Source organism: Ambystoma mexicanum, chromosome 9 (assembly GCF_040938575.1).
Source record: "Ambystoma mexicanum isolate Mex_15411 chromosome 9, UKY_AmexF1_1, whole genome shotgun sequence".
NCBI classification, from domain to species: Eukaryota; Metazoa; Chordata; class Amphibia; order Caudata; family Ambystomatidae; genus Ambystoma; species Ambystoma mexicanum.
Window position 1 is genome coordinate 1,543,925,466 of NC_090931.1, and position 15,259 is coordinate 1,543,940,724.

Consider the following 15,259-nt stretch of genomic DNA (forward strand, 5'->3'; position numbering starts at 1 on the left):
AAATCATGGATATTTATTTTATACAACAGGCAACACAATCACTGCTCCTGAAGAGTCCTTCATTATAAAGAGAGAGGAAAACCTTTACCTGATCCATCCTCCGGACAGAGAAGGAAGAGAGAAAACGAGAGACTGTCTCGGCCCGAGTGAAAGAGAAGGTATGGTATCCATGCTGTACAAATTCAAAATACACTACAAGTCTCCCTATCCCTCACCCTTCTCTGTCCCAATTTCCAAAGCAAGATTGCATATTTTTTATTTTATTTTAACATTTGTATATCGCCCAGACCCACATCTATCACAGCGTTTCTACAGGGTAGTAACAGAGTAATTACTTTACAGATCATTGCATTAGTAGGAAGTAGTACGGGAAATTAAAGTAGGAGACAGTTCATGCTTAGAGTGTTAGTCATACTTATTGAACAGCCAGGTTTTCAACAGTCGCTTGAATGCTGGGCAGGAGGGCTCACTTCTTAAGTGTGGAAGTAAGGAGTTGCACAGGGCGGGGGGCTGTGGTGCTCAAACTAACCCCTCCTGCTCCGGATAGTTTACAGTGTGAAACAGCTAGGGTGAGATGGTCAGAGGAGCGGAGTGAGCGACGGTGCTGTTTCTTTGTGATGCAATGGTTTCAAGTATATGGGGACTTCATTGTAGACGCAACAGTGTGCTATAGTCAAGGTTTTGAAGTCAATCCGTGCTTTTTTTGGTAGCCAGTGGACTTCTCGTCCAGTTGCAGAAATGTGGTCTGATTTGCAGAGGGCTTTGTTTTGAAGCAGCCGTAGCTTGGCTAGATTGGACGCGGATGTTCCCTTGAATAGGGCATTACAATAGTCTAGTTTGCTCAGGATAATGGCTCTGGAGAGTGGCTCACATACTGTACATCACAAATAATTATAAAATGATACAATGGTCAGAATTATGATAGGCGTGCGCTTACATTTTAACATACTAGATCTGAAACATGCCTGTAAAGCTGCAGGGATGGGGGTTTCACTTAAGGTTTGCTGGCACGTGTGGATTCCTGTTTCTGTTTGAGGTGATGTATCCTCATAGGGTACACCTGAATACAGCATCTCGGAGGGGAGGGTGAGGCCCAGGTAATCCCATTCCTTCCAACCTCTAGTAGGAACATCAGCAAGTGGTCGGACTAACCCAGACCCTGTGGCTCGGCTCCGCCATAGTAAAGGATCGGGAGTTCCCTTGCCTTTCTTTCTGCCCCCTTCTCTTTTCTTAGGAGAGTGTACCTATATAAACGCGTGCCCAGGTTTTCCATATTCTCTAACATCCCACGCTGATCTTTGGGATTTAATCCTGCATTCTCCATCCATGTGTCTAGTACTCCATCTTCTAGGAGACCTGGCACCGCAGCGGCTGGTATAATGTATTCTCTCCATAAACCTGGAATCACAATCCTCGCAGAACACTGCTTATTACCACATCTGATTACCACCTCTTGGCGCGGAAGGGGGGCCCAGGAATCCAACTCCACCCCCCTGTGGGAGGCACAATGGGTAGTGGCCAGACCAACGGATTCCCCTGTGGGTCCTGCATATTAAAGGAGGGGAAGTTGTGCAAACACCAAAGTTGTTGTTAGGCAGAATCCTGTGCAGTTCCCTTAGGGAGCACTACAGAAGATTAAGACTACAGGTATATGCAATAAATCCCCTTTGGTATCAGTCTGTACCACAAAGATTTAGTTGGTAGCTGTGGCTGAGCAGTCAGACTCATCTCAAGAGGGAGATGAGCAGTATTCAGGGTTAACACAATAGGACTACAATAATATGGAACAAGGAAACACTGACCAAAGCTTTGTATCAAAAAGAATATATATTTATTTTACACACTCTCAAGTCCAACACACAATTCACTATTATTAAAAAATACACACTAGAACCAAACCATTGATATCTCAAATGCGTATAATTATGGCAAAATATTGTGAATTTTCACTTTTGCCTATTATACAGTTCTATCTCCTAAAAATCGAACCAATAATTATTTACCTAATTGACATATGCCTATATGAGGTCGATGATATATTGGATACAGTTCAAGGGACAATATGGAAAAGGGTACTTGGCTTGCCTCTCGCTATACCGAATGACATCGTTCGACATGAATTAGGCCTCTTACCACTATCTGCCAAAAGAAACCTGCGATTGTTGAACAATTATGCTAAAATACTTGACCCTCCGAGCAATTCTCTTTATGAAGACCTAAATAATTTGCTGGAAATAGGGAATGTGAGATCAATAAATGATTATGCGAAAAAAATGAATGATCTAATGTCAATACTGGGAATTCTAAAAGAAGACTTAATATTGGGACTACCAAGTTGTAAACGAAAATTGCACTTATTTTATTGGTGCTGTCAGGCAGACAGAATAGGGTGTTATAGTTCTTATTATGAATATGCCCAGTATAGAAGAAAGTGGGGGGAGAGGTTGAAATATATTGCACAATTTCCATCCTCTGTTGCTCGAAGGTTATATCTTCGCTTCAAACTTAACTTGTATCATACCAATGAAAAGTTATATCAATGGGGGAAATGTGATGAAAAGTTCATGTCTGGCTCATGTCGATTCTGCAATAATTCGAAGGTTTTGGAGACTCTAAAACATCTAGTAATATATTGTACATTTTTTGAAGATCTACGTCAAGATAGGTTTGCTAATTTTTTGGATTCTGGTATAATTCTATCTCGTGAAGTACTATGGCAAAAATGTATGAATGGCAATAGTACCAAATTTATTATTAGACTAACACAGATTTTAACAAATATTGATATTAAATTAAATGAACTAAATTGTGATATGTAAAAAGAGAAGGGGAATAGAATGCATATAAGCTTTAAAGGATATTAATTGTTCTAAATTATTGTTTTATATGTGTAACAGCAATTTATAGGAAACTTACTGATTAATGTGTGATTCTTTTCAAATTGTTTTTATTATATGATAAATTATGTACCAAATTTGTAAAGGTTTTTTACCATATACAAATAAAAAACAAAAAAAAAAAAAAAAAAAAAAAAATTATTAAAGCAAGTTAAAACAGTCAAGAAAAGTATACACAACTCCCTATTTAAATTGTAGACAAGTTTGAGCAAGAGTGAAAAACGGCAGTGTAAACCAAGCAGAAATGACACTCTACCAATTTCTCAAAAGGGAGGGAAAGGACATGTTATATAGATTTAGACTCTTTGACACACCAACAACACTTCCCAAGTAGATTGTGAACAAGTTAGGCAAGGCAGTACTTTAGCATATGCAATACTGAGGTGAAAACCGAGCAAAATGGCACTTCACAATATTAAAAAGGGGAAGGAAAAAGGTGTTTATAAGAGTTAGGTGCACCAACACATTTCTAGGTGAAAAGCAATCTAGAGAAGGCAGTTGTAACAGATTTAGCCAGAGTCAATAGGCCTGTGCCAGAGTCAGTGGTACAAGGCAAAGTGCCCAGGATCAAATGGTTCTAGTAGCTGCAGTCAAGTCTTTGTTTAACGATTTGAAAAGGCGGTTGCAGAAGGTAAACGACAATGTTAGACGAGAGGGGCGGCCAACCAAGTAGGTAAGTAAAGGATTTAAAACACCTTTAGCGATACCCAACGAAACGGGAGGCCTGGCGGAACAGTGTACCTTTAAAGTGGAAGAGGCTCCTGCGGTGGCGGTAGTTCCTGGCAGTTCCTGCAGTTCGGGAGATCCAGCAGTAGAAGAGAGGTTCTCGTCATGGAGGAAGGTTTGAGTTACTGCACTGCCCAGGGATGATGCCAGCCGCGGTGCTGCCAAAACGTATAAAAGGTACGCTCCTTTAAATCGCGGTCGTGGTGGACGGGTGCCTGGCTATCCGGTCTCCAAGTGCAGGGCACTGGCAATTCGACCAAGACAGGTCCTGGAAGGCGATTGGTGAACTGGTTGGCCCCACCAGCTCAAGGGAAGAAGACTCTTGCAGGCGAAGATCTTCTCGAGTCATTGGAGAAAAGTGGTGACGATCTTCAGCAGGGCGCCAACGGTGGTTCAGTCGTTGCAGATGTCTTCAGCTTCTCTCCTCTTCGGGTTTCAAGTTCCAGTGGTGACATCTTGTCCTCCAGTCCTCGGAGCCCTGCTTTTATGCAGAAAAACCCCCATTCATACAGCCTAGCTGTCACTCACACAGTGGGGTGGCTATCCTGGCGGGATAACCCCCAGCCTATCAGGGCAGAGTGCGACTTGGGCTGCCTAGGTAACCCTGTCCAGGGTGCCTATTCCCCCTCCCACACATCCTGACTACCCCAGACTCAGTGGCGCCGAGAGGAGGGCTTCTGTGCAGAAGCCCGCCAAAAAGGACGAACAAAGGATCCCCGACCCGGGTTAGGATTTCAGAGAAAGACACGAGAAAGAAATATTATGAAAGTCTGCAATAAAAACCTACCGGAGTAAAGTTAATATTAAAATAAACCGGCGGTATGTTAGAGGCTGTCAGTAAAAGTGGTAGCCTCGAACAATGGGAAAATCCCATAGGGAAATATTTGCGGTCGAATATTTACGGTAATAACCACTGCCACCAGCCAGAAACTTTGGAGAGAGGGACTGTACGGTACCCTCTCGAAAATGAACACCAGGGAAAAACTATTAACCCTTGCCAGTACTTCCATAGTAAGATAGGTTGTACTGGTTTTGTTCATAATTTTTGACTAGTAAAGTCAATGGGGACTTTACATGCCCTGGGAGACAGTTGTCAGTCCGAGGTATGGAGTCTATGTTTGGGGGTCACTATGACACCCCTGTGTTACTGCACTGAGGGTGCTGTGTAACACACATGTAACAAGATGATACCTATGAGGGTGAGAAAAACCCCATAGACCATAAGCACAAAAATAGCCTAAAACACACACTAGCAATCTGTCTAAGAGTGGGAAAAAAGGGTCGAACTCTTAGCAGGAGAAAAAAATAAACCCTTCAAATCCAGCAAAGCTGCTGGGGGACTCTATAGGTAATGGAAATTAGCCTTAGAAGAGAATTCTCCCCAAGAGTCGTTGAAACACACCAAAGAGAGTTTAGGGGAGAGAGAGTCATAATAAATGCAGCCCACGAATGTGACAAACATGGCATGTGTATGTACAGCGTTGACTACCGATAGAGCACATCAACTGATGTGAGCTGGCACTGACCCTCTCAGCTTCCACATGCTCCCCCAAGAGATACTGAGGGGCATCAGAAACCAAGTAGGCTGAGATTGTCTGGTCTGGAAAGGACAGGGGTGGGCACCTCTTACCTCGAGTATGAGGCATAGAGATTGGAAGAGTTGAGACAGCAACAGCGCAGTGAAACCAGTGAGTCGAGGGAGACCTGAAGAACAATTAATCACGTTGCTCGGATCACGGGCTGAATCCCACAATCTCAGCCCACGTTCTGAACAGCCTGATGGCTGCTTCCTCTGCCCACTATCTTCCGCTCACCCCCACCTTGCTACCTCTAGGTGCTGCGCTCCATTGGCACCCCCACTTCCCTGATAGGTTTGGCGGCATCGCTGCAACTACAGCTCGTCCTCCCCAGAGCAGGAGCTCTGGGCCACCATCAGGATCATCCCTGCTGCACCCCTACCGGCCGACACATGCAGGGAAGTGAGGACCTTCTCCCCCACCCGCTCCCAGCCCAGCGCGAGCGCTCTGGAAAATCTCAGAAATTTGCAGAATAATTTATTTAATTTCCGTGACATGAATCCTGCAAGACTTCACCCAGTTCCCAGGCCACAGAAAGGTGCTGCCTTTCCCCTGCAGACACTGGATGCCCTTTGGCCTTTGTTTGCAGCACAAGGCTTTTTGCCATTCTAAGATGGCTGCCTCGAGTGCCTGTACCTCCTCACCCCTCCGAGTTTGCTGTAACAAGCCCTGATTGGCTCCCTCTGTTGTTAAGAGGCCAATCTGGACACCGGGCAGGCGTGAGCCGGCCTCCGTGAGAAGGCATCGTAAAAAGGCTCAGGTCCTGACTGAGCTGCAGGCTGCACCAGGACACTGAGCCCTATCGCCACTAACCCTGTTTAGTGCCCTACTTGCCCTTGCCCCTCTGGCTCCTGAGCCTACCCAGATCACCCAGAGCTTGGACATCGCCCTCGCAGCACAGCAGACTTCATTGGTGTCCGACGCCGCACTCTATTCCATAGAGGTAACCTACATGTGATTATTGAGCGCCTGTAACTTGCAACTGTGATACCATCTGTCCCATTTGCTGTAACACTTGATATCTGCTCCCAAGCTTGCCACATGCTATCTTTACCCAGCCATCTGCTGTATCATCTCCTGTTAGCTATATTCATTGTATTGCCCTACAGTTGCACATGCATTTAGCCATTTGAAAGTGCATTGCCACTGAAAGCTGCATTTAGCCTGTCACTACATTGTGTTCTCTAGTTGCTTTTAGCCTGCCACTACATTGTAATTTGATAGTCGCTCTTAGCCCATTAGTGCAGTGCTATCTGAACTGCCTCCAATTCCAGGTGAACATCTAACGTTGTGTGCACTGTGCCTGCCAATAGCTCTACAGCTACCAACACGCTACACTATACTCTAATATTAGACAGCCAATGCCTTAATCCATGTTAAGCCTGCCCATATTATCCTAGCATACTACGCTGCATGTATAACACGTACCCAATATGCCTTGCATAACGGACTTCTTAAACTCATGTACTACAATGCCTACTTTTTTCCATGCTCTTTATCATGCCTACTTGCCATTGTGAACATTGACGTGTCTACCACACTGCATTGCCTATTATGATCTGTGGCTACAGCACACAAATCTGACTAGCGCCTAGCCTCATTAGCGAAGTTAGAATTATGAATAGTTGTTTTACCTCTATTTTAGTCAACTGTGCCCCAATCGAGTGACCGCCTACTGTGCCACCGCTGGGATCCTGTGCTCTCAGCCTACCTATCTATATGTCACAGTATATTGTATAACATCCTCTACTTCAGCAGAATGCATTTTAGCACGACTCTATCAACATACGCCCCTCTGCTGTTACTACAATTAATACTGGCAACTATGGACCAATTTAAACATGTACCCTGTCCTACTCTCCATAGAAACTCTAGGCTTCGCGCTAGACTCTCCACCCTCTATGAACCACAGGTACCCAGCAACGCCTATTTGAACCGTCACACCACTCCCAAAAACCAGACTAGGAACTCAACGCACCCTAACCCACAAATACCTGCTAGCACCATAACGAAAGAACCCATCCTGGTTACCTCTAATACCAACTGTCTTCCCAAAACAACTTCCTTAACAGGAGCACTGATCAATGCTAGATCAGTCGTGGCCCACGCCACTGAAATAGCCGACCTCCGTGCCTTAGATAACCTTGACTTCCTAGCAGTCACAGAAACCTGGCTACATGACGCAGCAGGTCCAGCCCTCTCCCGAGCAATACCCAAAGAATACCAACTACTAAGACTAGACTGCCAGAGCACCAGAGGTGGTGGCTTAGCCATCATCTCCAAATCCAACCTGGAATGTAAGATTAACAACACCGCCCACCCTAAAATCCTGCGAACTTCTAACCGCTAAATTACCGATATCCCCATGCCAAACCCTAACTATCTATCTCATATACAGGCCACCAGGGCCGCTAGGCCTATTTGAAGAGGAACTATCCAGCCTCCTAGCGAGCAACACAAAAAAGTAATCCCAGGCGATGATCCTTGGTGATCTTAACCTAGGTCTTAACGACCCAGATGACAAACAAGCGCAAGTTATTGCCACCATGCTTGAGGGACACGGCCTCACCCAAAAGGTTCTCACTCCCTCCCACGACAAAGGGAGAATATTAGACTGGGTAGCCACCTCCAACTGCCCTACTACTATAACCAAAATTACACCCCAGCCGCGGACTGATCACTTCCTCATTCATTTCTACCTAACAGTCAACAAGATGCGCAGAACTGAAAAAATAATGGCACCTTCGGTTCCCACGAGATCCAGAAAAAACATCACACCTGACAATATCCTACCCCTGCTCCTCCCAACCATCAATGCCCTGCCAACTGACTCTGACCCAGACACCATGGTCAAAATATACAAAGACACCATGGCCATAGCCATGGACACCGTTGCCCCACCGAAGAACTGTAAAAGTAAACAACAATCCCATCTCAATACTTGGTTCACCCCCCCACCTAAAAGAACTGAGATTGGAAAAAAGGAAGATTGAAACTGTATGGCGACACACCCCTACAGCTGAAAACAAACTTAAACTCAAACTATGCGCTACTAACTACAAGAAAACAATCATCCAAGCTAAAAAAGACATCTATAACGACAGAATCTCCAACGCATGCTCCAACACAAAGGAATTATTTGCAATCCTGCGAGAACTTTGATCTCCCATACCACCACCCGATAACGTACCCAAAGACAAGCAACGGTGTACCAATATCCAAAATGCCCTCGCTAATAAAGTGAAAACATTGCATTCTAAAATTACTATTAGAAAAAACCTTGCTCCCTCTCAGCGAAACTCCCAGTACACCCACGCCAACGCCCAAACCTAGCCTAACACCTTTCAAATTCGCTAAAGTTTCCACTCACGAAACTGAAAAAATCATTGCCTCACTAAAACCTTCCCATTGCAAAGACAATTACTGCCCGGCCCAGTTAATCAAGAATTCCGCCAGAGACCTAGCCCCCTTCGTCACCAAACTCATCGACGCCTCCTTCTCATCTAGCACAGTCCCAAGCAGCTTAAAAGAGCCCTAGACCCCTCCATCCCCACCAACTATAGGCCCATCACTACTGTCCCTTTCCTCCTGAAGATAATTGACAGAGTGGCCTATCTCCAAATCTAAAAATACCTGGAGACTAACCAACTCCTTGGCACTCGTCAATCGGTCTTCAGACCTCAGCACGGCACTGAGACCACACTTATAGATCTTAAAGCCCAAATCGACGAGCTCAACGACAGAGGAAACACAGCTATTCTACTTCTCCTTGATCTATCGGCGGCTTTTGACCTAGTGGACCACGCAGTACTCTGCAAACACCTAGCGTCAGCCGCCCACTTCTCAAGTGAAGCTATAGCCTGGGTCCAATCCTTTCTCGACAATAGAAGCATGCAAGTTTTCTCCACCTTAGACTCTGCAGACCCTATCCAGACAACATGTGGAGTCCCACAGGGTTCCTGTGTCTCACCAACAATGTACAATATCTTTACTAAACCTCTATTCGACAAATTGGACAGACTGGGTGTCACCTACACAAATTATGCAGACAACACCCAGATCCTCATCCCCCTTTCGGGCAATTTCATTACGGATACAGCTTTAGTAAACAAAATGTACACCCTCATTCAGGCATGGATGGCAACCCATGGCCTCTGCCTGAATGACGAAAAAACAGAGATCCTTATTCTAGGCTCACCTAACAACTTAAAAAAACTCGATTCCAACTACAGCTCCTTCAATATCGATAGCAATATAATCCCTGTCGCCAAAGAGGTGAAGACCCTTGGTTTCTATATGGACTCCACTTTATCCCTAAGGAAACAAGTGAACTCCCTGGCCTCATCCATTGCCTATACTGGTAAACTTATTAAAGCATGCAGACCCTTCATCTCACCAGCTAGCTGCATTATCCTTGCCAATGCACTGATCCTCTCAAAATGGGATTACTGTAATGCACTTTATGCAGGCGCTAACAAATACATCATCAATAAACTTCAAACCCTGCAAAACAACGCGCTCAGAACGGCCCTGAACCTCCCAGTCCGAGAGCACATTTCGAATGTGCGCAGAAATCACAACTGGCTAAAAATTAGCGATAGGATCACCTTCAAAATTGTCACGCTAACATTCAAATGCCTGAACAATGCAGCCCCCCCATACCTCAGAGACAGAATAATAAGGACACTTCTGCACCACCAACCAGAACAGCCAACTCCTTCTGTCTCCAAACCCTGAGATTCCGTCTAAAAAAAAAAACAGGAGGCAATAGCTTCCCTGTGCAAGCAGCTCAATACTGGAATGCCCTACCAGTTGAACTAAGAAGGGACCAACCCTACAACAGCTTCAGGCACCACACCCGCACCTGGCTCCGACGCAATGACCTTTGAAACCTGAGACCATGTGCATTGGGATCTGATGTCATACGTACCCCTCCACTCTCACATGTAAAATGTACATAATGTGTTTACTGTTTATAATATGTTTCCCTCTATCCTCACATGTAAAGAATGTATATAATGTAATTACTGTATATAACATATGATACCAACAACCTGTAACCTGTAACCAAGCTCTAGTATTCTTGTTATTCTGTGCGCCCAGCAACCCAAGGGTTTTCTGGCGCACTATAAATAAACAAACAAACAAACAAACATACTGCTGCCACTCTGTGTCCCTTCCAGCCACCATGGAAACAAACAAAATACATTGCTGTTAGCACCTCGGGTTTCCGGATTGCAAACCTGGGGTGCTAATAGCAATGAGACCCTTGCTGCCGGGCCATTACCACCGGATGCGGCCCTCCGGCTCGGGTCTTATTTCTTAATTAGTGACTTGGACTGGGGCTTCTGCTCCCAAGGAAGCTGTGGTCGGAATCCCGCCCTCAGTTAAAGTGCCCATATTGCCAGCTTTGCCATCTATAGAACGTCTGGGGCTTACGGGAGTAAGTAAGAGGGGCTTTGCATGCAGTGTTTTTTACTTGCCTTGTCTCACCATGACACCCGGTAAGGATCAAAGACTGGCCATAGGCACTTTGCGCCCAAGCCTAGTGTTTTGGTAACCATTACAGAAATGAGGAATCCAAAAATGAGAATTTCTTTGCTCACTTTTCAGGCAGCTTTTGCAATCTTTGCAAATTCTGATATACAACCCCAGCCAAATGTTGGTGGGGGCCTAGGGAAGTAAGCATAAGGGCGCTGCTGCATGTGTTTGCTTGGGCTTCAACATGCCCAGGCTCACCATGCAGTGAATACTTTGCAGACCTGCCCCCCCCTTGCGCAGAGAAGACCTGGTCTCCAACTATCTCTCCTCTTGGCGCTGCGCCCCATAGAATACAGTGGAACCCCACGATACATGTGGTCCAATCGTACACAGAACTCCTCTACCTTTTCCTCCTTGTCCATTTCTGTCCATCTTATCCATCACCCTCATCCAACTATCTGCCCGACTTTGTTTCTCCCTACACTACTTCTAATCTGTCATACTTCTCCTTTGCCACTCTGAGAAGTAAAGTGCTTTGAAGCGATAAACTGTTTCAGGTGGTGCTATACAAAGGCAAGATAATGTAACTTGCCTAGGACCCTCCTGCTCCCCCAGGTGTGCTGGCCACTCGCAGGCTCCTGACTCACTGAGTTGGAATGACCGGTAGTTAATCCCACTGGTCAAAGAAACACCTGGCTGATTGGCAGGACCTGGTGATCTTGGCTGAAGGCAGCAGCAGGGATGTACACAGAGATGAAGCATTGGCAGAAGAGGAGTTTTACTTTAATCACAGCAGGCCACGAGATTCCAATGGTGAATGATATTGTGAGGTGATGGGCCTGGGCAGAGAACCAGGTTTTGTCATCTTGTAAGCTAACATTGCATTACATACAGGTGGGCTGTGTCTTCTCCTTAACAGTTCAGCTTGTGCAAAGAACACATTAACCCCTGCAGTACCACCATAGAGCGGAGTCAGTGATCTGTGGGAAGACGTGTGCTGATTGCTGACAGTGCAATCCACAACCAAGATGCACTACTGTGGCTCTGCTGGGTCAAGGATCCCATTAACGGTCAGCAGCAGGGCTCAGGAACTGAATGCAGAGGAATGACTTAAACGGCGGTGGCAATACACAAGCAGCCCTTGCAGGCATGCTCGGAAGCCTGAAGGGAAGAGGGGAGAGCAGTAGACAGAAGGGAAGAGGGGAGAGCAGAAGACAGAAGGGAAGAGGGGAGGGAGAGCAGTAGACAGAAGGGAAGAGGGGAGAGCAGAAGGGAAGAGGGGAGGGGGAGCAGTAGACAGAAGGGAAGAGGGGAGGGAGAGCAGTAGACAGGAGGGGAGGGAGAGCAATAGACAGAAGGGAAGAGGGGAGGGAGAGCAATAGACAGAAGGGAAGAGGGGAGGGAGAGCAATAGACAGAAGGGAAGAGGGGAGGGAGATCAGTAGACAGAAGGGAAGAGGGGAGGGAGAGCAGCAGACAGAAGGGAAGAGGGGATGGAGAGCAGTAGACAGAAGGGAAGAGGGGAGAGCAGAAGACAGAAGGGAAGAGGGGGGGGAGAGCAGTAGACAGAAGGGAAGAGGGGAGGGAGAGCAGTAGACAGAAGGGAAGAGGGGAGGGAGAGCAATAGACAGAAGGGAAGAGGGGAGGGAGATCAGTAGACAGAAGGGAAAAGGGGAGGGAGAGCAGTAGACAGAAGGAGAGAGGGGAGATCAGTAGACAGAAGGGAAGAGGGGAGAGCAGCAGACAGATGGGAAGAGGGTAGGGAGAGCAGTAGAAGGAAGGGAAGAGGGGAGAGCAGCAGATAGAAGGGAAGAGGGGAGGGAGAGCAGTAGACAGAAGGGAAGAGGGGAGAGCAGCAGACAGAAGGGAAGAGGGGAGGGAGAGTAGTAGACCGAAGGGAAGAGGGGAGAGCAGCAGATAGAAGGGAAGAGGGGAGGGGGAGCAGTAGACAGAAGGGAAGAGGGGAGAGCAGCAGACAGAAGGGAAGAGGGGAGGGAGAGTAGTAGACAGAAGGGAAGGGGGAGAGCTGTAGACAGAAGGGGAGGGACAGCAGTAGACAGGTGGGAAGGGGGAGAGCAGTAGATGGAAGGGAAGAGGGGAGAGCAGTAGACAGAAGGGGAGGGAGAGCAGTAGACAAGAGGGGAAGAGCCGTAGAAAGAGAGGAGAGCAGTAGGCAGAGGGGAAGAGGGGAGAGCAGTAGGCAGAAGCGAAGAAGGGAGATCATTAGAGAGGAGGGGAGCGCAGTAGACAGAAGGGAATAGGGGAGAGCAGTAGACAGAGGGAAAGATGGGAGAGCAGTGGACGGAAGGGACAGAAGGGACGAGCGGAAAGCATTAGGCAAAAGGGAAGTGGGGAGAGCAGTAGACAGAAGGGGAGAGTAGTAGAAGGGAAGAGGGGAGACCAGTAGACAGAGGGGAAGAGGGGAGAGCAGCAGACAGAAGGGAAGAGGGGAGATCAGTAGACAGAAGGAGAGAGGGTAGATGAGCAGTAGACAGAAGATGGGGGACCAGTAGACAGGGGAAGAGGAGAGAACAGAGGGGAGAGCAGTAGACAGGAGAGAAAAGGGGAGAGCAGTATACAGAAGGGGAGAGGGGTGATCAGTAGACAGAAGGGAAGAGGGTAGAGCAGTAGACAGAAGGGGAGAGGGTAGATCAGTAGACAGAAGGGAAGAGGGGAGAGCAGTAGACAGAAAGGGAGAGGGGGGAATCAGTAGACAGAAGGGAAGAGGGGAGAGCAGTAGACAGAAGGGGAGGGAGAGCAGTACATAGAAGGGAAGGGGGAGAGCAGCAGACAGATGGGAAGAGGGGAGGGAGAGCAGTAGACAGAAGGGGAGAGGGGAGATCAGTAGACAGAAGGGAAGAGGGCAGAGCAGTAGACAGAAGGGAAGAGGGGGGAATCAGTAGACAGAAGGGAAGAGGGGAGAGCAGCAGACAAGGGAAGAGGGGATGGAGAGCAGTAGACAGAAGGGAGGAGGGGAGGGAGAGCAGTAGACAGAAGGGAAAAGGGGAGAGCATTAGACAGAAGAGAGGAGGGGAGATCAATAGACAGAAGGGAAGAGGGGAAGGAGAGCAGTAGACAGAAGGAGAGAGGGGAGAGCAGCAGACAAGGGAAGAGGGGAGGGAGAGCAGTAGACCGAAGGGAAGAGGGCAGAGCAGTAGACAGAAGGGAAGAGGGGAGAGCAGTAGACAGAAGGGGAGAGGGGTGATCAGTAGACAGAAGGGAAGTGGGCAGAGCAGTAGACAGAAGGGAAGAAGGGAGGGAGAGCAGTAGACAGAAGGGAAGAGGGGAGCGAGAGTGTCAATGCGAGGGGAGAGTATTCGACACTCTCTCCCGAACCACAGAAGCCGAATGAAAGTCGACCCTCCACCCGTGGTTGGCACAGGCGCCTGATAGTATAAACAGGACACCACGTGGCAGCCAGTGGGGGGAAGAGGAGTTAGGGAGAGGTTGTGGATGGGTAGGGGAGTATAGGAACACCGGAAAGAGGTTGAGGGAACACCTAACGTGAATAGGACGAGGTGAAACCACAGGGAAAACACCCTACCTGTCTCTACTTGTAACACCCTGTACTCGTAGCATTCATACCAAACCATACATATCTCTCCCTAAGGCTTGACAACTCTTAATACGTGTCGAAACCACAGGGTACTAGCAACATAAGCTTACATACACCTTATTCAGTATATCTGGGTCTGGGATGCCAGACTGACAGCACTAGTCTCATATCAACATGTAAGTAGATTGCCATCTACCAAACTGGTTGTACTCACATTGATCACAATGACATTAAATACAATGATAGACAAGAACACATGGCCATCAGGCACGTATAAGCAATGAACATAAAACATGACATGCAACGTGGACTTGATAACATAACTGAAGGCACCATATCCCCTTTGGAATGCAGAGAGTTCCCTACACCCCCAGCAGAGTCCTTCCTTGTTCTGCACGGGTTAAACTCCAACCCGTACTTAGACCTGAACACAAGAAATGCTGTGCAATAAATCCAACATTATCCGCAATTGAAAAGAAGAAACGAGTTTCTAAACAAACTCGTGTAACACTTATCTGAAGTCCGGGAGACCCGCAGGTCATCCCGGACACTACAGTAATCCGCCCGTAACTGGCAGCCAGGAACCTCCGCCTGCCGCCGCCGCCCAATATATTCACACAGTCTCCCCAGTACTTATCTCATGTCCAGGAGGCCTGTGCGCCGCCCCGGACGCAACAATCACTGCGTTTGCTGTCCACTCGCCGCCGCTGCCAATCGTCTGAGCTTCTTCATACAACGTGCTGCAGCCGCCGCATCCCGAAGTCCTGGCACGCACGTCTCCTGTTGCCGATACAAAATAAGCCACACCTGCCGTATGCCGCTTTCCCATTTATTGCTTTTGCTGATTGTTCACAGCTGCTCCAACGGGCGCACGGCTAGGACTACACCCTTCCCAAGTGCTGCTGGGAGTTGTAGTTTTACTGCAGATTTTCCCATTTCTACATGTTTTTACACACACCTTTCTTGCTCCAGCCCTTAATCCTAACATTACCTCCTCTCCCACAGCCCTTCCTCAGGCCAGCC

General features: G+C 47.4%; 1 protein-coding gene across 1 annotated transcript in view; it reads left to right on the top strand.

The window, feature by feature from the left end:
• Positions 1 to 15,259, top strand: part of LOC138489489 (zinc finger protein 345-like) — a 194,371-nt gene that overhangs the window by 87,271 nt on the left and 91,841 nt on the right. Inside the window, exon 5 of the mRNA XM_069617230.1 lies at positions 30 to 158. Coding sequence (XP_069473331.1) covers positions 30 to 158 — 129 coding nt within the window. The remainder of the gene's footprint in view (positions 1 to 29; positions 159 to 15,259) is intronic.